General features: G+C 39.2%; 1 protein-coding gene across 2 annotated transcripts; it reads right to left on the reverse strand.

The window, feature by feature from the left end:
• Positions 1 to 81: 81 nt before the first annotated feature.
• On the reverse strand, positions 82 to 22,876 carry LOC110837684 (sortilin-related receptor). Of its 2 annotated transcripts, XM_087344809.1 has the most exons (32): positions 22,573 to 22,876; positions 21,857 to 22,108; positions 20,905 to 21,066; positions 19,936 to 20,190; positions 19,418 to 19,674; positions 19,056 to 19,266; positions 18,769 to 18,954; positions 17,898 to 18,171; positions 17,026 to 17,218; positions 16,234 to 16,437; positions 15,610 to 15,787; positions 15,016 to 15,251; positions 14,500 to 14,725; positions 13,950 to 14,102; positions 13,440 to 13,644; positions 12,512 to 12,745; positions 12,092 to 12,238; positions 11,017 to 11,150; positions 10,575 to 10,724; positions 9,909 to 10,110; positions 9,606 to 9,815; positions 9,090 to 9,232; positions 8,436 to 8,724; positions 7,478 to 7,692; positions 6,951 to 7,188; positions 6,368 to 6,625; positions 5,228 to 5,487; positions 4,632 to 4,909; positions 4,077 to 4,273; positions 3,467 to 3,667; positions 2,493 to 2,575; positions 82 to 1,283 (listed from the first exon to the last, which is right to left on the reverse strand). In XM_087344809.1, exons 1-31 carry the CDS (start codon positions 22,834 to 22,836, stop codon positions 2,514 to 2,516), a joined length of 6,474 nt encoding a protein of 2,157 aa, XP_087200935.1. In that variant the 5' UTR covers positions 22,837 to 22,876; the 3' UTR covers positions 82 to 1,283; positions 2,493 to 2,513. The 2 variants fall into 2 exon arrangements, with proteins under 2 accessions (XP_087200935.1, XP_021935786.2); XM_022080094.2 differs by lacking the exon at positions 82 to 1,283 and having other exon boundaries at positions 1,471 to 2,575.
• Between the last annotated feature and the right edge of the window lie 1,196 nt (positions 22,877 to 24,072).

A 24,072-nucleotide genomic window follows, 5' to 3' on the forward strand; every position in this document is an offset into this window, starting at 1 on the left:
AAAATATTAATATAGATATAACAACGAGCACCAATCTGATAAGTCTTAGAGCTATCGTCTGATCACTCACAAAACAACATATTAATCAGCTGGAAAGACAAATTATATTTTCACAGATGAATACAAGTTACATAACAGAACTCAAGTTAAAAGTCAAACGCGTAATTACAACACTTCTTTTTCTTGGTGTACACAGTCTTCCGTTGATAAGAATAAAAACATTCAATTCAATACACTCTTAACAAACACATCAACAAAGAAAATATACAGAGATGTAATTTAATCTTACAAATAGTTGTCAGTCTGACCGCAAGATACTGAGTGGTGCTAATGTTGGTACTACCTCAGAAGTTTGTCTCTCTGCCACGCTGTTCTTACCGAATGCAATATACTGAAAAGTCAGAGGTTGGTGTGGTGTTAAATGCCACAACGCTCATACTAAATTTCATGGAAACTGGCCATTTGGTTCCGAAGTTGAATGTAGCACGAAACAGATATTTAGATAACAGAATTTAAATCCAAGTTGGCCATATACAGAGTAATAATATGTATAGTTTTTTTAAAAGTATAAATGCAAAACCCACATTATCTGATATGTCCCCCAGCCCCTCTACTTCTACTTCTTCTTATCTTTGGAGTGTGTGTTTACTGTTTGGCCTAATGGTGACCTTCTGAACCAAATTCTTGATTTAACATTGCCCTGGCAAACATCCAAACATCAAGGCCACCAAGGAATACTGTTGCAATATCTGCTGAATTACGAAGCACTAAAACTTGAGGCCGTCCTTTCACACACTAGAACATCTTCCATAAAAATAACAAATGTACCTACGCAAGAAAATGTCTACGACTCTTTCACTGAAAAATCTTGATTTTATAGTACTAAGTAATACAACATACAAAAACACAAGGATTAGCTAATGTTTATTATGAACTGTCAGTAATTAGTTGTTTCATGAGTTGTGGTACCAATTACGAGCTTCAGGTAAATAGTAAATGTTTAAGCTCAGATTATAAGTTATCATCAATACACCCATCTTTACAGACATCCTGTATCAGATATTCTCGCCCTTCAGCGCGGTGCGTCACAAAAATTGCGCCTTCAAACACTGAAGCAAGAACGTAGTATTCCAAATGACCTCTTGATTTTGTTCTGATGATGCACGGTTTAACCTTTATCATATGAGATTAGGAGATATTAATCCGCATATTACACAGCTGTTGGCCGGACTTTTTCAGTGTGGTTAAGGATTTGGTGGTATGCCAGTCGGATCACAAATAAGCTGCATCAAATGGATGATAAAGATTAAGCGATATCATATTCAGACTAAACAACTATTATTAGAACGTATAAGTCAAGACAAACAATTTTTGTCACGTGCATAAAAACCGTATTTCATGTGGCATCGCATGGGCACAGGGAGAACGACGGAGACAGTTCAAGTTCACTTTTAAATAAGAACAACCGAAGTGTTTCACTGCAATTTACTATGATCACAATGCATATAACAGGAAATATTGACATATTTACATTTACGATTCTAAGCAGAATTAAACAATTTTTCTGGCACTATAAGAGAATAAAAGCAAGATTTCAGAATTCTTTGGCTAGATGTAGGTAATGCAGATTGTTATTCTGCTGATAAAACACAGTGACACATTTGTGCGAACAGTAATCTTACCAAATCAACCTAAATTAAAATATAAAGGGGAAAAAAAAAATTCACAACCTTCCTGTATTGGAAAGCGCCCGCATTTCTTCTTTATTTTCCATAATGCATTTTTCCAAATAATTTTTTTTGCCACTGATAAAACATTATCCTCAAAAGAGAACTTCCTAAATGAATTTCATCACCCCTGTCAGTCAGTGTTTAAGAATTACCATTATCACATTTCAGTTCACACAATTCAATTTGACAAAGTGCACTCATATGTAACGACTTAAAATTAACGATAATGTAATATAATACAAATTCACAAAGCAAAGTGCTAATGCACCAACATTCAAACATCATGATAGAATTAATCACGCTAACTATAAAAACAATTATACTTTAAGAAGGGTAAGAAAGAATAATACAAAATGTTTTCTAAAATAAAAAGTCTTCGATAAAAAAACACTAAAATTTTCCCACACATGCACCACACACAAGTTACAACCTATAACAAATTAATATATATATATATAAAACAGCAATACTTTGATTTCTATGCATGTCCTCTACTTAAAAATACTCACTCTGAAATTATGAAACGCCACAACACATTACATTGATAATGTTTCAATCAAGAGACTCTACGGCAAACTTATCAGCCAGTAAGACTGCGGAAATTAATATTTAGTGGTGGTCATCTGTGGAAATTATCACTAGTACAGCACAAAAATTTTTAATCGACGGTGAAACGGTATTCTGTCGAATTTTAAGCATAGTCCATGTCAATAAAACAGTATTACCAATTACAGTATCACAGAGATTTGACAATGGATTTACCTGCCGGATAACAGATTCTGCTCAAGCTATCACCAATGGCTCGTCGTCAGAGAAACCACGGATGATGGGAGAATCTTCTTCATCTGCGACAGAGAAATAAACAGACGCTGCTGATAAACCATTTTGCAGCTGGGATAAACTGTATTTTACGGCTACGGCTTGCTGCAGTTCAAAATACCAACACTTTGGTCGCAGTTAAAGACGGTCACATCCACTTCAGCATACGTGATTTCTACATTCTCTGTCAACTGTTTTCTTATCTTTATAACAGTGCGTTTTCTTGGTCTGAAATGCGGACCTTATGCTAAGAAGCAATAGAGGTTACAGAATATAATTAATAATAATAATATTAATATAGTAAATGAGGGGTCCGCAGCGGCAGCGCGGTCAGAGGCGGGGACCATGGGTTCGAATCCCACTCAAGGCATGGATGTCTGTCTGCGTTTTTCTGTGTACAGGTAGAGGCCTTGCGACGGGCCAATGCCTCGTCCTACCGAATGTCCATAGATCAAGCCAACTAAAAAAAGTTGGGGACTAGTAAAAGGGTACCAGAAAATGTATAAACATTGTTAGACCGGAAAAAGAAGAAGAGAATTTAGTAAATGAATATAATTAAAACTGAAGTGTTACATACTATAATAAAAAGGGGATCATTTGTCACCAATAAACCCCACACACAGAGAATCTGCATTTTCTGAGAAGGATAGGTTAAATAAAGATTGATATTTCCTAAGATGGGAATTTCTCATAAACCCTCAAATAAATTATGCATCAGAAGTTTCTTCTTGCCACAAAATATTGCGAAACAGAGCATGAATTATGAAATTAAGTACTGTACAACAAGGAAGTTAAAAAAAAAAATAACAGAAGCACAAATTTAAATTTGACATACTCCTTTTACATTTTTGACATAACCTACATTTCCCACGGCCTGTGTTTAGCAACAGCCTGGAAGCAGGACAGAATGAACTTACCTAAACCGTCGCCGCCAGAAAATGTTGCCGCGCCTGAACGCGTGTCATAATGACTATTGGCAAAAGATGAGAAGCTGCGTTGCAGACGGCGATGTCGCAGCACAAAGAAAGCCAACGCACCACAGAGTGCTGTCACAACCAGCATGACGGGTACCACCACACTGACGATGTTTCGAGGAGACAGCACGGCTTTCCAGGAACCTGAGATACAAATTGTCTTAGAGCTGCATCTTATGAAGACACTACAAACTAACAAATTTCTAAAATTTAAAAACTTAAAAAAGTTTTGATAATTACAAAATAAGAATTATGTTTTGAAAACTTACAACTCTCCTAAAGACATTTTTAAATATCTTGATACCCAAACATTTTCATTGAGAAAAGTGTCATAAGAATAATAATAAATCATAAAATATCTCCATTAAATTGGTATGTACTGCCAATTGCATATTAAGGCCAGAATTTTACGAATAGACGTAGTGTATAGAAAACAATTACATACAGCCTTCCAATAATCTATATCTATTGATAAGAACTTTAAAAAAAAAAAACAATATAAAGTAATTGACATTATTAAATTCAGAAACATGTGTAAAAACTTCATGCTTACCCACTGGCATCTCAACAGAGCTCACTTCTGAGATCTGCGAACGGTACCCATCACTCGTCTCTAACTTGACAGCGAAAGAGTAGATGGCACCCTCCTGCACTTTGTCCAATATGAAAGGGGGGCCAGATGTAGTGTACTGTGCAGCTGTGCTTTCATTCAAGACAGATCCTTCAGATACGAGCACAATATACTGGAACCTTTAAAATAAACACCGTCAGGGTTTGACGTTAATCCCGTACCCAAACATGTATGAAATATGATTTTTCATGCCAAATGTTTCTTTACTGAATCATCTACAAACAACTAAGAATATAAAAACGATAGCAAGAAACTGAAAATGTGTTTCAAAATCTTCTGTTTAACAAGGAATAAAAACTCGAGCCTTCTAAATTTTACAGTTTATTTGTAGTACGAAATTCAAGGCAAATTTAGCGTTCATGACTTCCATTCAAAATTATTCTTACCGGTTATAACAGCAAGCAAAATAACGCGTTCAACCTACACAAATTGTAGAAATCAAGGACAACGTGATAATTGCAATTATAGAAAACTCACGTCGTATTGGCAATTGCAGCTGGAAGGCCCCTCTCTTTCCAGTACACTATGTAACTGCCATTACGTTCAGGTAGAACCTGAAGTTGGTGAGGGGGCTGAATGGGTGGTGCCAAATACTCGACAGCTTTCGTTGGAATGGCATCTTCACTGTATGTCTGCACTGTCACTCTATAATGACCTCCATAATGGACTGAAAACCAGTGGGACAGCTCAGTCATGGACGTGGACAACAACGTTACCGAATAACTGATATTTAAGTTCAGTTCTGTCACCGTTACCTGCAAACACACAAACGTCATAGCATATACAATTTAAATTAAAAACTTTCTGCCACCATCTCTCGTCGGTTTCCACTCTGTAAAAATTCTATTCTGGTGGCGAAAAGTCTAGGAAGACGAAAAAGGAGACGGGAGGATAACATTAAGATGAATCTTATGAAGTTGGACTGTGAGGCTGGGACATGAATAGATTGGTTCAGGATCATGTCTGTGACAGGCTATGGTAGAGCAGTGTTAAACTTTCATGTTCTGCTACTATATCGTTACTGAATATAAATTTGTAAAACTGCAGGTTGTAAAAAATTGTCAGAATCATACCATGTAAGAAACCTTGTCAGTCATTGCAGGACAGGAAGAGCGCCACTGGACGTGCATAATCGTCTCATTGTGAGGATCTCCAGTCACCATCAGATTCTTCGGCGCAGCATTCACATTGAACCTCGTAACCAAAGTTGACGGATTAGCCGATAACGGGCCCAGACCGAGGGGGCCAATCACTCCCACGGCAAAAATGTACGATTCACAAGCTTCCAAGTTTCCCACAGTTGCATTCAAAGCCTTTGTGCTAAGCTTGGGTCCTAAACGTAACAAAGTAAGACGTTAATTAATTGCATATAACAATAAAGCTAAGTGAACACTTATTTCAATAAGAAAAGAAAAGTTTCACATACAATTAAAATAATAAACATTGAAGTGATCCACTCTCCCCTTTTCAACAACAGTCGAAAGGGGGAGGAGGTGTTCAGTTCTATATGTTGTAGGTTCACTTGGCCCACACCCCTGAAAAGAGTGTACTCGAAACACAGCCAAGTACAATTGAAAATAAAACCATTAACTGTCTTAAAACAAATTATAATACATGCACATTACACGGGGTCATATATTGCCCTACTATGAACAAAGAAACTCACAAACAAACATACAAGAACAAACCAAAAAAATCACGACTTGGCTCGCTCTCGGCAACCCTCAAATTCGTCTCCCTGGCCTTGACCACCCCGAGGGACCGAGAATAACCGAAAATAACACGGTAGTTGCCCTGTCCACCAACACAACAAAATCAATACTTATCTGGACGGGCAACCACAACGTGAAAACAAAATACAAACCACGGTCACCTCGAAGTGGGGGCCCAGCCAGAGAGCGGTACCAACTGGATCCGTAGCTACGGCTTGAGTGAGTGTGTTCTGGCGAGAAGGGTTCAGCCCAAATCAGTCCCCCTCTCCTCAACCGGCTTAACCTCCCCACAAGCACGCGCAAAGTTTTCGAAGTTTTGCAGTCACATCATCAGAGCCGGATGTAGTCGGCTCAAAGGCTATAAAAAATTGCTATGTGTCGTTTCAAGTCTATAAAAAGTTACCTCAAATGAGGCTTTGCACATATTGCGTTATTTCGAGTCAGACGCAGGACACGAGTTATATCACTCTGAAGCTGAAATTTTCTTTACAAGCAACATACTTGAAAGGAGATCTGTTGTGTTGAGTGCGTAATAGATGCCATATTCCCATTCCTCTTTGTAGCTGTCATCCTTTGCGAGGTTCCAACGAAGTTTTACGGTTGTACCACTAGTCTTCAATAAATCTGCCACCAATCCTGAAACTTGGGGGAGTGGCTTGCCATCTGTTTTTACTGTGATGGATGCAGGTTGGCCTGTGAACGATTTCTTATAGGCTGACACTTCCATGATATAGACAGTTCCAGGAGCTAGATTTGATACTGCAACAAAGAATAGGATTTAAAAAAAAAACTGGTGTAAGAGTCATAATTAGATTCACATTTTAGAGTTCAAAATTACAAAGTGAATTGACCAAAGAAAAATAAATGATGCTGAGCTTCTAACTTCATATTCTTCACCTAGTATTGATAAACAGATCACCAAGAAGACCGAACACTCATGGGAGAATAATATTAAAACAGATTTTTAGAACTACGCTGTTGTGATTCAGGGTCAAGCAATTAACTGGGTCTTTTAATATTCCACTTCTTACAAAATTACACTATGAACATCAAATGTTTTGAATCAAAATCCAAGTATTATTACCTGTAATTTTGTTTATTTTTGTCGTATTCATCTCAAGGTTTGGATAAGGAGGCATGCTCTTAGGAACCACGTAGTATCCATCGGCTTTGTTCACTTTCTTCCACGTCAAACTCACACTGCAGTTGTCTTTGTGTTCCAGCCCCAATCCTTCGACAGCCTCAATAGCTGCGTCACCATCAAACGCCAAAGTCGCTACTGCTGAACTGTTACTGTCATGAGCTTCATTCCTTGCTATCACCTGTAACAGAACAGACAGTTTTTTTTGTGTGTCCAGTACGCACCATTCAGCATGGTGTGCATCGGTAGTTAGCAGGATTCACGACCCATCAGTACATGGGTTCGATCGGGACCGCGACATTTAACGCTCCTGCTGTAACCCCCTTTTTGCGAGATGATGATGAAAGTGGAGTAATTGTTGGGATGGCCATTTTTTTTCATCCCCATTACAGAAGGAAACAGATTCATAAACATTCTTCGGTAAACATTAGTTTTATGTGTACAGTCAATCTTGACTTCAGGTCACTTACCCAGAAAGAATATTTTCCATTAGCGACGTAGTCGCTGTTCACGGTGAAGCTGGTTTTGGAACCGCTTTGCAACTGCGAAACGGGTGGAATGGGTGGGGTCAGAAATATGACATAATTGACTATTTTTCCGTTGGGTGACCTCGGCGGCTGCCAATTCACAACAACTTGATGTGCGTTCAGCTGATTCACTGTTACATTCCATGGAGGTGATGGCACTGCACAAACCAAACACTTACATAAAAATGTTCCACCCCGTGTAAACAACCAAGACATCAAGAGTAAAAAATACACAAGACTGAAACAAAAGACTTCATTCATTTCTTCAACGGTTAAGAGGACCTTCACAATGCTCAAAAGTACATCACATAAACAAACATAAAGCTGTCACTGTCATCAGCATCACCAACGCCTCCCCCCCCCCCCTTTTCCAGATTATTAGGTTGTTATTTCGCCTATCTCATCGTTTTTAACACCAAATACGCTCCTGAATATTCTGGTCTCAAACAAATTCAATCACGATTTCTGTCTTCTGGCTTGTTGCGCTGCGTAGTCTGGTCGATGTTTACCAACGTTTCAGAGGTCATTCTGCCTCCATCGCCCTGATGACGGAGGCAGTATGACCTCCAAAACGTTGGTAAACATCGACCAGACTACGCAGCGCAATAACCCAGGAGACAGAAATCTTCACACTCTCCGCTGTCAAAACCCCAAATCTTACAAATTCAATCACTTGTCAGTAAGTAACCACATTTCTGAATAGAACATCAGGTTCTCACAGCTGCAAGAATAAAGAAAGATCTGTTGCCATCACTGCCAAACAGTATAATTTTAAAATATCTATCAGCGATTCATATATTATGAGTCTGTCCTTCATTCCGTCTCTGATCTTTCACTCGGCTTTCAAACTCCACAACTGTGACAGATCCATCGCTATCATTTCCAACTCAAACATACTCACCGCCCTGGCCAGTTACAGCAGTGACATACTTCACAGGAGGGTACACCTGCGTCTCGCCTTTCATCCTCACATACACGGTCAAGTTATATGTAGTATATGGCTTCAGGCTAAAGAAGAGATACTCCATGCGATCTATCCACGTAGTATTTGTCCAGTTTGAATTCCTTTGATTAAATACTTCGGCATATGACGGAAGGAACTCGAGCGGTGCAGAAGAGTTGTGGATCCACCAGTACAAATGCAATGAAGATGAGTTTGATCCATAATCATCAACTCCCATCTGCGTTACCTGTAAACATGAAACGTTAAAACTAATAGCTGAGGGATATAAAATCAATAAAGACGAGACATACTGAATGTTTGGCATGGGGAAAAACAGCTAAACATGACATTTTGTAACTGAATGTTCAAGTTACATAAAAACAATGAATTTCTTGAACAAGTAAGTACCAACTTCTCAAGGAAAATCAAGAAAATCCCTGCATCATGCGACTAGATAACAGACTAGAGCAATGCTCTGGGAATCAGCCCAATAACATACTAAAATCATTGTTACTGTCGTTATCTGTTTGCTTCATTTTACATGTATCGACACCCGCGAGTCGTATTCAGGCTATAACACTCGTGGAATAGGCAGAAACATTTTATTTATACCTGGTAAATTCTGGTGCTGTTGTCACAATTGTTTTCATCAAAACCATCGTAACAGTCCTGATGCTTGTCGCACAGTCGAGCCAATGGGAAGCACTGACTCCCGTCACAACTGAAATGCCCTGGAGGACAACTAGTGGACGGACCTATAAAATGTACGACGTTAAAGAATATTTATTATGTTTCACACAAAACACCTTAGTTAAATGCCTTCCGCAAACTCAGTGTTTCAACATGGGGATAGTGAAGTGTCCTACAGACGCACATGCTCAAACTACACCATTTAAAAAGATGTGGTTCGGGTAAATGAGTCAGAGCAGGATAGTACTTATATTTGTGCTGGGAAAATTCTGACATACGCAAAAACCTGCCCCCTAGCATAAAAGTTAGTCACGCTGCTGATGACTCGACAGTTATTATCGAACGACTGGTAGGATTTTCCATCTTTTCTGTTTAAACTTTTTAATTTATGGAACTTCGTCCTGATCACCATTCCTGCGGGAACTGCATTATACTCACTAGGAAGTGGATGACAAACAGATTCATCAGAGCCATCTGGACACTGAATTATTCCATCACAAGCTTGGGTTATAGGCATGCACGATCCATCCGCATGACACATGAACGAATTGGGTCCACAATTTCTAGTGCTCTGACAATTCTCCTCATCCTCACCATCTCTGCAATCTTTGGCTCCATCACATACCCACGAGGACAATATACACTTTCCTGAGAACATAATTACAATGAAAAAATTGTAGACAGAGAAATATCGAACAGGAGATTTACAATGTTAACAAAAATTTCAGAAATATAACTGACCGCTATAACAACGGAAATGGTTTTCACTGCACGTTACTGGAGTAGTAGGCGCAGTACTGGTTGAGGTACTGCTGGGATCAATGTCCTGTCCGCAGCCAAGTTCATCTGAACCATCACCACAGTCATTTACGCCGTCACACTTCCACCAGAAGGGGATGCAAACTTTGTTGGTACAACGGAACATCCACGAGTTACACGAGTTCTGAAACAGTTGCATCGTTTATCAGACTTCTTGGTCACGAAGACAGGCAAATTTTGTAGTAACATCTTATATATAAAGTTGAAATTGTTGGAAAATTTATTTTTGTTAATTCGTTTATAGATCAATAATAGATAAACCAGTGTTCACCAAATTTGGCGTGCTTATTCCTCGTCTGTTGCTCGGAAGCTATGAATAATACAAGAACCGTACAGAGAACAAATCTGATTTGGTGATGAGATTACAGGAACTGAGGTACAAACCTCAAAAACTCTTCAGCCAGAGTCTTGATGAATACGGGTTTGAGGATGATAATTACAATTTTTTATGATACTCAATGATATGTATCAATCATAAGGCCACATGATTTCTTATTCTATGAAGTGACAATGATGATATTTAAAAACAAATTTGGCTTACTACAAATTTAAAAAAAAAAAAATATCAGTGGGTTCTGCTGCACTCACATTTGGCCACAAAACATGTGGAGTTGGTAAAGTTGGTGGCATAGTGGATGTACAGTTCTCCTCGTCTGAACCGGTTCGCCCAGGTTGGTCCTGACAGTCGTCATCTCCGTCACATCTCCAAGAACTATATATACAACGCTCATTCTTGCACTGAAAACCAAATTCGGAACTTTAGTTTCTATAATTATTAATTATTTAATTATTTATCTAATTCCCTTAAATCGTTTTACAGCAGTTGTATGTAAGAATTACTGAATTCAAAAACAGCATTAAGTATTGCTATAATTACTGTTTGTAACTTGATTTGTTCCCTGAATGCAGTGCACTTAGAAATGGGTATCATCTGAAGTCAGTAAAAAAAATATTTTTTTTTGGAATTTATTACACATGCCTAAAATTAACTTATTTCCTGGTTTATGTATAGATAATCAAGCTTATTCACCTGAAATTGCCAGAGATTACACGTCTTGTTCTTACAGTTCATTTCGTCTGACAAATCAGAACAATCACGTTCACCATCACACTGCCAAGAATTTGGTATGCACTGCTTGGAAGAAATGCACTGAAACTCTGCCACTATAAACACAAGAAATGAAGGGCAAATATTTTATTAATACAAAGTTTCAATGGCTTAATCAATAAGCATTCAAATTCCGGCAGAACTGGGAATTTTCTCTTCACCGCCACATCAGGAATAGCTCTGGAATTCACTCACTCCCCTATCAAATTTGGTACCAGGCCCACTTTCAAATCAAGTTCATCGTCAGGCTCCCTGTTGCTGCTAGTTATATGGCCTGATCATCTGATCATGAACCCAACTGTTCATCCCCATCTACTGTCAATGGCCTGAAATAATAAACTTCTGCCTCCAGGCCATTCAAAGTGTGGATTAAAGCAAATGGGCAAATTTTATGTTCCCTTCTTCCACTCCAAGGTTGATTTGAGAATGATTTTGTGTCAAATATTATGACAAAAGAATTTTCCCACAACATAGCATCATGCACGCACAAATACGTACTATGCAGATGTGAATAATAAAATATGTGAACTGTGGCGGAAATGCAGTTCAAATTTAAGTTTTGAAAAATTCAAACTTCACACTGTAATTTCTTAGATTTAATAATGGTGGGCGTGGAAGACTGTAGCTTTCTTGGTGACCGAACGCAACGTCTTCTGGGGAAATGAGCTGTGTGAGAACGGCATGGAAATCCAGTGTTTCCAGAACTGCCTTTGCCTCCACAATTAGAGTTGATGTTTTGGGGGGCATAACTGTACAGATCTCTCGGCCCCATGTCCTTGTCCACACAACTCCTTTATTACAACCCTAAATATGGAGGTAGTACATTCCTCCAAAACACTGACATACAAGACCATAAGGTGCAACAAAAATCAAATGGAGTCAAAACAGAAACATTCTGAGGTACTAAAACATCTCTGGGCTATGAAAAATACAGATATTATCAGAGGACAATTAGTTTACGATAATTTGCTGCAAGCGTTTCAGACTTGTTACTTACGTGTGCAACGAGCGGGAGGTGTCGGACTTGGACAATTGATTTCATCCGATCTATCCTTGCAGTCATCCTCCCCATCACAGAGCCAACGTCGCGATATGCACTGCCCATTATTACAACGAAATTCTTCAACAGTGCAATTCTGATGTGCTACAACACATAATACTTAGTCTTAAACAGTACATACGATTAAGTGCATATTATATTAACTTAAATCACTTTTACATCTCACTAATATCAAAATCTCAATTAAGCCCATACTCTAAAAAAATATCTCTGATGCTTCACTTTTCCGTCAAAGTTTGTCTGATTTTACGATCCACTGGACTTGTGGAGGCACCTCAGATGGCAAGAAAAAAAACATTGAACTGCGTTATACGACCATGGCCAAAAAAACCATTATATTATCTATTATATACTCACAGCATCCTTCTTCATCGCTGCCATCAGAGCAATCACGTTCAAAATTACAGAGCCAGTAAGGTGGGATGCATTTTCCATCCTTGCACGTAAACATGTTGGGCTCGCACGTCGTGTGAACACACCCCACTTCATCCGACCCGTCGGCACAGTCATCTTCTCCGTCACATTTCCACAGCTCCGGTATACACACTCCATTATTGCAGGAAAAGTAATCTGATGAACAGGTACTATTTGCTGAAATCAGTAAGATGACCAAAATTGAACAAAGGTATAAATAAGAACCCATAAGAACGCATGTAGCGCGCATGGATGGGACAAGAGGTGTGCACCGGGTTATGGTCGGGAAGCCTGAGGGGAAGAGACCGCTGGGGAGACCTAGACGTAGATGGGAGGATAATCTCAGGCGGGATCTATGGGAGATAGGAGGTCAAGGAGACTGGATTTTGTTGGCCCAGGACAGGGTCCGGTGGAGGGCTTTGGTTAGTTCGGTGATGAACCTTTGGGTTCGGTAAGCCATCTGATTGGTTGGGTCCACTATTTGGGAAGCCTGAGGGGAAGAGACCGCTGGGGAGACCTAGACGCAGATGGGAGGATAATCTCAGGCGGGATCTATGGGAGATAGGAGTTGAAGGAGACTGGATTTTGTTGGCCCAGGACAGGGTCCGGTGGAGGGGTTTGGTTTATTCGGTGATGAACCATCGGGTTCGGTAAGCCATCTAGTTAGTTAGATAGTTAGTTATGTGGCTTATAATTCATTAGATCATCCACACTGGAAAGGGAATATGAAATGTCTCATGAGTAACACTACATTCTGCATCCCTGTTTTCTGACAAACATTCTGGATAAAAACAGCAACCCTCGGAAGGGGAAGACGGTAAACGGTAAAGCTGAGAGCCTTCCCTTAAGTGACAAGCGTGACATTCCTCACCTGTAGGGCAAGTTCCTTTTTCATTAGTAGGTTTCTTTCCTGGACACATGCAATTTTCAGCTGAACCGTTCTTGTTTAGCTCCATGCCATCAGGACACAGGCAAGCGTACTCCTTATTTGGTTTCCCAAGGCACAGGTGAGAACACTGGATCCTGGACTGGTGGCTACAAGCATTTGTTCCCTCTTGGACACCATGAGCAAATACCTGAAAACACGCGTATTTAAAATACGAACACGGCAATAAACCTTTCTGGTGCATAGAAGACCACAAATTTCTTTGCCAGGTGAGTGACTGCTAGCTTCTCAGCAAGTATTATATCCCAGGAAGTTTCAGTAGATAAAAAAAATCTATGAAGTGTAAAGAATGCCACACGTCCAAGCGTGCGGGCCAGACGCAGACATACACATATAATATCTCCAGTAAATGCACCATTGATTCATTATTACCTTTCTGCTAATGATTGTTTTGTCGTGTAATGTATCTAATGAGCGTGCAACGCTTTTATGTACCTTGAGGTCCATGACTCCATGCAGATCACTCTGAAGTCTGACAATTCCTACTCCGTGATCCTTGTCCGCTGAAAACACTGCATTCAATTTCCAGTCATCCCAATAGACATTGTCCTTAAATACAGCCACAGCAAATGGATGAGACACATGTTCCTGAAAATGACGAGACAAATCCTCTTTCTTGTTGATCCAAACTTTAAGGTTGCAGAAAAGTTGTGTTATAAAAAAACTTCAGTATATATTTCATACATGATGTATTGCATTAATCTACTTCTTACATAAAATAAATAAAATATCAAATATGGAACACAATCGCAACTTACAACTCATCAGACACAAAAATAAAAAAATAGATTTTATATGAAGAAATAAAGTGACAAGATAATAAAAATATATGAATGAAAATAAAAATACAGACATTTAAGAATAATTATATAGAAAATAGGTAGTAAATAATGTCGTAGTCACAGTAAAGTATTAATTCGAACCTGGATATATTTCATCATGAAAACAGAGAACTATTAAATACAGAAAAATCAAAAATACTCACATCATCAGCAATTATTTTGGTAAATTTATGTCCATCGAGGTCAGCAGAAGCGATGTAGTCCTTATGTGCATCAACCCAGTAGATTCTCTCTGCGATGTGGTCAATAGTAATACCATTTGGCCACTCCACTACAGGCTTCTTGAACAGACGCACAACCTTACTGCCATCTAGTTCTGCCCTGTTCACGCTAGGTTCCCCTGGTGCCCAATCAGTCCAAAATATGTACCTACACCAGGAGTCGATAGAACGTAGAAACAGTACATATAAAATTTCAGACTCGCTTAGGTCTACGCACCGATTTTTAATCAAAGCTCATAACCATGAACGAAATATATTTTTAATTTCTCCAGTTATGTACCCAGTCTATGCATGTCTGGAAAGAAACACCTCCATTTTGATTAACAAAATTGACTTTGTCTGTATTATTTCCCCCTTTTGAAAGACAACCTATTAAAATCCGTCAATTCGACCGCACATATCTCACCCACAAAAAATTAAATCTTTGTAACGCCATACCCTCTCACTGGATGAACGGCAATGCCGCGGGGTTTCTTCAGTTTGTCAGGTCCAAGTATCGTCTTGCGCATGCGACCTTCATAGTTCACGTCTGTACGAATTATCTCTATTTTGGCTTGTATGCCATCAACAAAATACAACACATTCGACACCCAATCTAAAGCCATTCCTTCAATCGATGACAGATGATTCTCTACAAGAATTTCTGGTTTTGCCAATCCATCCAAACATTGTCGCTACAAATAAAAAAATTGTAGGATTACAAATGAGACACTACGAACAATAAACGGCAGCCATACAAATATATTATAAACACAATAATGTTGGTCCAGTCTGCAAAAATGCTTAATGACATGTACGCCTCAAAAATTTGGTCAGAGGCGAGATAAGACATTCTTACAGATGTGCGCAAAGTGATTTTATAATCTAATTAAATACCTGTGAACCGAAGACAGTACACAATATTTAAACCTGGTACACACTGTGAAAACACAGTTCTATCGATCAGTTTAATGTTAAAATGGTTCACTAAAGAATTAACCGAATTATCGTGAAACGTTTGTGAAATACGTGGACGTATCCGGTTATACTTACACCAATAGAATCATTGATAATGTCAGCCCAATACACACAGTTGTTGCGCATGTCAAAATCAATCGCAATCACGTTTCTGAGACCAAAAATGGGTAATGGTCTAAAGGTATTGTCAGCATCCAAACTTATTCTTGTAATTTTATCTCGCTGAGCAAGAAGAATAAATTCTTGTTCCTCACTGAAAATAAATAACAAAATAATTTAACTGCTATAAATCATATATTACTATTATCACATAAAAATCTATAAAATATTGCGTTTCGATAAAGCCAAACCCTTGACGTTAAGCAACACAGAAAAGTCATTCTGTAATGGTCATCAAATTAAGTTAATGAAGATTAGAAGAAAACGCTCTGACAATTATACGGAACATTTTTGAAGTGGGGACTGCCAAGGAATGGGATGCACAAAAAGTAATTCACGGACTGAGAGAGATGTTAAAATACTAATCTGGTCAGATGGTCACATCAGACGCACTCACTTGATGGTGTGTAAAACAGCAGCGATAAAAGTCAATGCTTTAAAAGACATTATTACAATAAAATATTCTAACAAAATCAAAGATCATGCACTGAGAGAGAACATTTTCTTAGTGCACGGAACAAAATAATGAAGATCGCTTACTCAAAACGGCATGGAATTTTGTCTGGCCTAAATTTATCATCGTTGCTGACGGTGCAAACGTCACCAGCAATTTTTACGTAGCCTTTCGTACGTTCGTAAGTCTCTCCTGGACGACAAGAAGACGGGGGCTTGTATGGATCAAGAACGGACGTCCTGTTATGAATGCATGTTCCTGTAGGCATGTGCCTTACGAATCCAACATCACTGCAAAACAGAAAGTAAAAACCATCTGTAATGGTGCCACCACAAAACTAAACAATACATAAACACAGGAAAAACATGTATGATCAATGCAACATGCTACACCGCTGCACTAGAATTAAAAAAAAGAAAAAAAAAACACGAAAAGGACGGGAAGAATTAGAGCACTACATAGTTTACACACATCAGAAATAAGTGTTTATGGCGGGGGAAAGTGTACTTCTGACGTGCGTAAATATAACAGACACAGTGCAGTTTCAACTACAACTCTTTGTCATTTCAAAAAACATATACGCGTTCATATTGTTTTAAATTTGAGAGTCCATTTTTATTTTTAACCACTTTCAAACAGAGGGGAATACCGTACAACTGATGAACCCACGTTTTAACACAAAGAACTGTAAAAGAAACGGCAATTATTAATCAAAGTAAACAATTTAATTCACTCTTTGTTTCGAAGTATTCCCTCATTTCCCCCCCCCCCCCCCCCCCCCCCCCAAAGAAACATACTACCACCATCATTATTACAACCAAGACCATCGACGATGACAATGTCACAAGATATGTCGCAGGAGATAAAAGCTGGCTTACCAATCATAATCTTCTATATCACAATCACAAACTTCCATTTTAATTGGCCTATCATAATCACGTCCATTGAAGCAGTTCGAGTGTGGAATGCGGCGCTGGTACGTCTCCTTGAGGCCTAGCACGCATGGCATGTGAGCACCAGAGCCACTGCTTGGTGACCAGAATTTGTAATCTTCGTCGGTACAATTATAACCTGAAACGTGTCGTGAAGACACACACAATAATCAATATCTATTTGCAGTTTTAAAATATCTCCATATTACAATATCTTTCTCGAAAAGCAATTATTAACCTGATCAAAATATTCTTGCATTACAATAGGCAAATGAGAAAGGCAGTCAAATTGAGGGTTCATAACGTAGCCTCAAAAATAAGCGCTAAAGCTCCGTGCGTATACCCGGCCACCAGAAGGCATGGCCGTTACGCTGAAGCCCCGGCAAGTAGGAGGGCGCTGCGGTGTGCGTGGAAGGGTCTGGGCGCGAGCCCGCCTGCAGCCGCCGTCGGTGCAGATCTCAGTGGTAGTAGCAATCCATCCATCCATTTTACTTAGATCAGGAATAAATACAAGACCGAGGCACAACAGACGAGACGAAGTTAAAGTCAGAAACCATGACATACAGACAGTAAAGTGGGGATGTAATAACTTTACCCGAGGTTAACAAAATTGCCGATGACATGAAAATGACAGCCTTCAAGGATAATGCAATGTGTAGTCAAAGTTTCATTTACCCTGATAATGGAGGCAGTAAGCACCTCTGAAACATCAGTCTACTTCTATAATACTACAAAGTGCAATATCCCTTCTCATATATCAAGATTCACACCTTTAATAAAAATTGTCTTTAATCTTTTAAGTTTAGTTTAAGACTTACTAAAAACCTTGCTGAAGTCCACTTTAATTATAAGCCACTGATGCTGTCCTGTCGCAGAACCAAACATGGTGAAAACAGTGGTGTTTTCACCAGGCTCCGTCATCAGGCCATAAATCCGTAGATCATCCGCGTGAAACTTCTGCGTGTGCCAATTATCTCCTTCGTCCGTCGAGTACAGCAGTTCTCGAGTCTCTCCTTGAGATCTAAAGTACTTCACTGCCACGAGAATGCCGCCATGATCGCCGGCATTGAAGTAGTAATAGTCTTGGAACAGCTAAGTCACAGTCAAAATACAAGAACTTACAAGACTACTCATTCTTATTAACCATTAAAAACTAAAGTCTGGATGGGCTGATACGTTATCCAATTACTTTGTGCTTCTGTATCAAAATTAACTAGCTTCATGCTCTAGAGGACTCAGTCTCGATAAGTGCGCAGACCCGTACACTTTAGTACTCAAAGAAGATATAATAAAAATAAGCGCATACAAAACTAGCAAAAGGGAGCGTTTCAATTATGCCTTCCAGGGTCCACAGTGGCCACGCGGTCTGAGGCGTTGGCCTTGTGCCGCTTGGTCGCCGGGACCACAGGTTCGAATCCCACTCAAGCCACAGATGTTTTTCTGTTTTGTGCTGTCCTGCGTACAGGTAGAGGCCTCGCGACGGGCCGATCCCTCGTCAAAGGACTCCTACCGATTGTCCATAGAAAAAGCCAACTAAGAAGTTGGGGACCCGTAAAGGGTATCGGAAAATGTAGAAACATTGTTAAACCGGAAAAAGAAGAATAATTATGCCTTCCAAAAACAAGGCGAGAAGTTACGTTCACAGTATTCAGTACTCAGTAAAGTTTCTATGACATGTTTACAACTCACCCGCCTCCAAGTGAGACCTGCATCACGACTGAGGAACACGCTAGGGTGGCCTTTCAGAGACGTTCCTATAACGCCCATAGCAATTATGATACCAGGAGCAGACTTGGTAGTGAGGATAGGAACAGAGCGTGTCACAGGATACAGCTGGGAAAACCTCTGTGACAAATGCAGCGAACAGTTCTCTGCCTGAAAATAAGGAAACATGAAATATATTTGTTACCACTCTTTGTAAAGATGAACATCATGAAAAGACCAACATATAATGAGCTATCCGAATGTAAGCTTACTATGTCGCACGCGATCTGCCGGCCCTCGTTATCGACCAAAAACGCTCGCAAGGGTCTCCATTCCCCACCACGGTCAAACGTAATTAAAGTCGAGATGTGTTCTGGTCCTACGCGGCTTAATCCAGCTGACAAAGTTATCTGGGATGCGATATAGATTCCACGCAGTCCTTGTACCTTGGTAAGATCAGCAAACGATTCATCTGCCACATCTCTGAGAACAAAACTGAACGTGAATTAACATGAAATGACAGGACAGACATTCCGCGTGATGTAAAATCGAAACAATTAATTGTAACCAACAGATTTCCAGCCACGCTGAACGTAGGGAGAAAAATCAGCATTCAACTTAACATGACACTCGCCTGAGCCACGATCCCATCCAGGTTGAGTTGGGGAAGTAACAGAAGATTCGTTCAAGTGACAGAGCAAAGTAAATTCCTGTGGAGTCCTTCAGCTGGGACACATAAAGGTTGGTAAGCATTCCTGTGTGATTCACAACCACCATCACTTGTCCATCGCTGACATCTGCCACGTGGTACGCTCGACGGTCCAGCTCAGACTGGAAGTGCGCTCGCATGAAATTTCCCCGTTTGTACGAGACGTAGAGATCCAAATTGTTCTACAACAAAAATTTGGTAGAATCAGCATTACCTTCCATTTGAGGTTAATCGCTGCGTCTATCCGCTGGACTTTCTTAAACCTCCTGAACACACTACTTCAATGTGACACTACAGCATACCAGCAATAACAGTAGCCGTCAAGAGACAGCTTCAACAACCACTGATAATGGTGCAACTGCTACTGATAATGATGAAAAATGAAGCTGAAAGTCATAGGAAAACATTTTCATACCAAGAAATTACACAGCAGTCGTACTTACCACATCGACCTTCTTAGTTGCAAACATGAAGTCATCTCGAACTTGAAAGTCCTCCACTCCACGAATAAGCACCGTGTAATTACGTCCTTCAAACATGGTAGGAGATGCTAACACAGTAGACGATCCACTGGGCTCCTCACGTTCAACATACAAAAGTCTCGGCTGTCCATCGGCGTCTGAATTGAACCAGAAGAAGGCTTTCACATACTCCTGGACCACTGAGAACGTATGCCCATAATCTCTTGTAATCCATAGCTGTTTTGAACATATTACAGAATATTATAATATATGAGTAATCTGACAGTTGCACAGATCACTTCTGTCAAGATACATACTCTTATGATGGAAAATATGGATCCTGCCGTACAGAAAAACTATTCCTCTAAAGCCGTATAATTTCCTGACTATATTACGCGTTGTTTAAGATTATCCGCTAACAAAAATCATAGTAATATAATACAATATGACTCTCAAGCGCAATATAAAGACCCACTTCCTTGTGATGAATGAGTAGTTTCTTCAATTAAACAAAAACCAGATTAAGAACATATTAAAGTATAATTTTTTCTTAAACTTACCATGCTTTCAAACTTTAAATAATCTGATTCCATAACTGACGACGGTCTTCTGGATTGTAGTGCCATGTAGTTTGGTAGAGGTTTACCAGTGTTTCAGAGAGCCTTGCTGATTCTACCACCACAGCAATGAGTCAAGGATGGAGGCAGCAAGTCCCTCTAAAACACTGGTAAACTTCTACCAAACTACATGGAACTATAACCCAGAAGACCGCCATCTTTATACACATCACCATTAAAACGACAGACCCCCAATGATCCTGTATTTAATAACTAGCACAGAAAAAACAGATACTTAAAGAAGAGCTCACATTTGTATAATCCTTTATTTAAATTAATATATGAAGGAAAAAAGAAAGCTGAAATTGAGTTATGCATAATATCTCAAATTTACCTGCTTTGCAGAATTTGCTTTATCATAGACAAGGAAGATCAGAGGTTCATCTTCATGAAATGAAACTTCTGATGGAGTGAATGAAACCTTTATCCTCATAATGTTTTTCCCATAATCTTTTGTAACAAAAATCACTTGATTCTGAGGATCCGTAAACACACACTGAAAACACAAAAAAACAATAAATCAACTGCCACCACCTTCAAACCATTTCATTTGTAACTAAAATTTATATATTTCCAATCAAACTGTATATTCTTAATAACTTAGACTTTCCAGAAGTCTAAATTTTTTATAACACTAACCATAATCAATTATACATACATTCTTTTATTAACTGGATCAATAACAATAGGATTTCATTTAATATCAAGGAACTAGTACTAAAGGCTCCAGTCTACGTACTTTGGTTCAATTTCATTAAGCTAATTACAGTGTTATTTAACTAATTTAAAAAATACTATGAAAATTCAAAGCAAACTGTTCTCATCATTTTATCAGAGATGTTACTCTTTAAAAAATCATGTCACTACACACAGTATAGACCTAATATTTCTCTTCTCACTGACTGTTACGAAACTATTAATTTAATTTCTTGTAACATGCACTCACATGAACCAAAACACACTACTGACAAACATAAACAATGGTACAAATAACAAGTAAAACCTCTTATCTTGCAAACCACTCTATAACACAAACCAGGCCTGCACAGATCGCGAGCACAAGGTAACCATGGTTCCTACAAATTTCACAACAGCACATAATTTCTTGTATATTATTCTAATGTAGTTCTGGTAGCTTCACCACTGGGAAACAAATTTACATGAACATTATTTCCATTTAAGACATTCAAGCTGATAGTTTTGGAGGGGACTCCTACTTGATAGGAAATTTGTGCAAGCCTAACATAACCTATGTTTTATTACTGTATCAGACATTATTTACTTACATGAGAATTATATTTTGGATGAATAAAGAATTTCTCCAGGAATGCATATGAAAATCCCTCGCCTTCCAGCCTGAAATCTTCTGTCTTGTTTTGAAATGTGTTTCCATAGTCGTATGAGATGTATACTGCTGAGGGCCGATTGCTCGCTGCTGCAAATCTCGGCGAATCGCGAGCCAGACATAAAATAACATCTGATCCCTCACCGGCCCAATGTACCATCAACTGCTGATGGCTATCATTCAGGGGAAAAACCTAAAAACAAAAACTTTACATTTCAGCAGCCAACTCAAAACATATTAGGCCAGCTAAAAGAGATTCGCGGTCCCCTGGAGGGCCGCGGTTCCTACTTTGGTAAACGCATTGACATTTCATGTAGCGTATTCGAACGTCTTTCAGCGGAATTGGCAACGCCGAATATTACTCATCATCACGAGAAATCACAACACAATATTACTCATCATCACGAGAAATCACAACACAAACTACGCTCCCATCAACAAAACATTACAATCCTACCAATTCACATGAAATTTTTCAGTGCGATGCAACTGAGGCCTGTACGGGTAAGCTTAGCTTTGTTTCCAACAGCATTTTAGGACAGAATAGTCCTATTAAGATAAACTGCGTAGTATTGCACAACACTTAAAAACTCAAAGTATTACGGCACACACATTTACACAAAGCATACAAAATCTGGCAAAAAAATTAAAGCTCACATGGGTTGCAACGTTGGCTTCAGGTATTGCAGACCTCTTGTATACATTGTGACCTGTCAGAGAAACTGATTTCCGAATACCGGTTGGATATTGCCCAGAATTACGTGTTTCACTACTCTCAAATATATTAATATTTGTATTTTCTTTACGGGGTTCCACATAAAGTGATCTAATACGCTGCCCGTATATCTCTGAAATTTGTGGTGAAACAACTATCATAAAAAGTAAGAACACCAAATCCTCAAATCTCCCAATAACAGCCATCTTGCATGACTAGCACGAATCAACTACAGCAAGAACCTCTAGCAGCCAACCTAACAAGCAGCAATTATGCCAGTCCTGTGCACATGCGCAGAAGTCATGAACCCCGCATAAAATTGATAATTGCTGTCTTCTGGGTTGTTGCGCCATGTAGTCTGGCAGAAGTATACAGACGTTTCGCAGGTCCTTGCTGGCTCCATCATCAGGGCGATAATGAAGGCAGCAAATTTTGCATTTTAATATTTTCGTTCCTAAAGAGCACTTTTGCTCGAAAGCAGCTTTCGGGTTGTGGCATTTGTTCCTGTAACTTTGGTCGGGAAACCTCTATCGTGCTTTGCTTCCGAGGTACTGAAACCACCCTTATCGGGATTCAAACCCAGAACACTTTTTCTGAAGTGTGACCTTTCTGAATTCTCCTCCTGGTTTCAGGGCAAAAGTATGTAAACTTGGGGGAATATTGGGTTGTCCCTTTTTCGAGCTATAAGCACACAAACACAAACAATTTCAATGTTATGTGTAAGATACTTCGTTTTCTGTGCGTTTTCCTTCTCCTGAGCTTGTAACCATAATTCGAGTAGTGCTATTTTTAGTTGATAAGTTTATCATCGTGACTAATGGACTCGTGACTCCAGGAAAGCCAAACAGCTGTCCTGGCAGCGCAGTCTGACTGAGTGTGCTCACACGTATGAATACAAAGAAGAAATTCTGATAACATAAATATCATAACCAAACACTTTCTTCTTCGTTTCTTTGTCAGAATAGTGACGACGTTTGCATTTTATGAAACATAAAATTGAATATGGCTGACTATCTTCTGGGATGTACGCTGTGTGGTCTGGTAGATACTGTCCGATGTTTCAGAAGAGCTTACTGCCTTCATCAGGACGATGACATGAGATTAAACATGAAACACAAATACTTTCATTTGAGACTAGTAACTTTTTTTAGAAATCTAAATAGCAGGCCGACGATCAAGAATTAAATCCGGTGACTCTGAAAAGAACCGTCACACGAAGTCAAGGACGTTACACGCGATCAATGTAGGCCGTGGTTACGAATAGGCATGAATACAAAGGAAACCGCCCCTTATCTGACAAAGCACTGTAATTACATAGGTTATGAGATGTGGCCCGTGGGGTTTACTTATTGAAATTCATCTTTCTACTATTACGCGTTCTTCACACAACGCACGTAGTGGCCCCTACTTCATATGAAGCACAGATAGAATTTTGTTTATAT

This window comes from Zootermopsis nevadensis, unplaced genomic scaffold (genome assembly GCF_977971745.1).
Source record: "Zootermopsis nevadensis isolate Lab colony 2312 unplaced genomic scaffold, Znev_1.0 Znev_ptg000008l, whole genome shotgun sequence".
NCBI lineage: Eukaryota > Metazoa > Arthropoda > Insecta > Blattodea > Termopsidae > Zootermopsis > Zootermopsis nevadensis.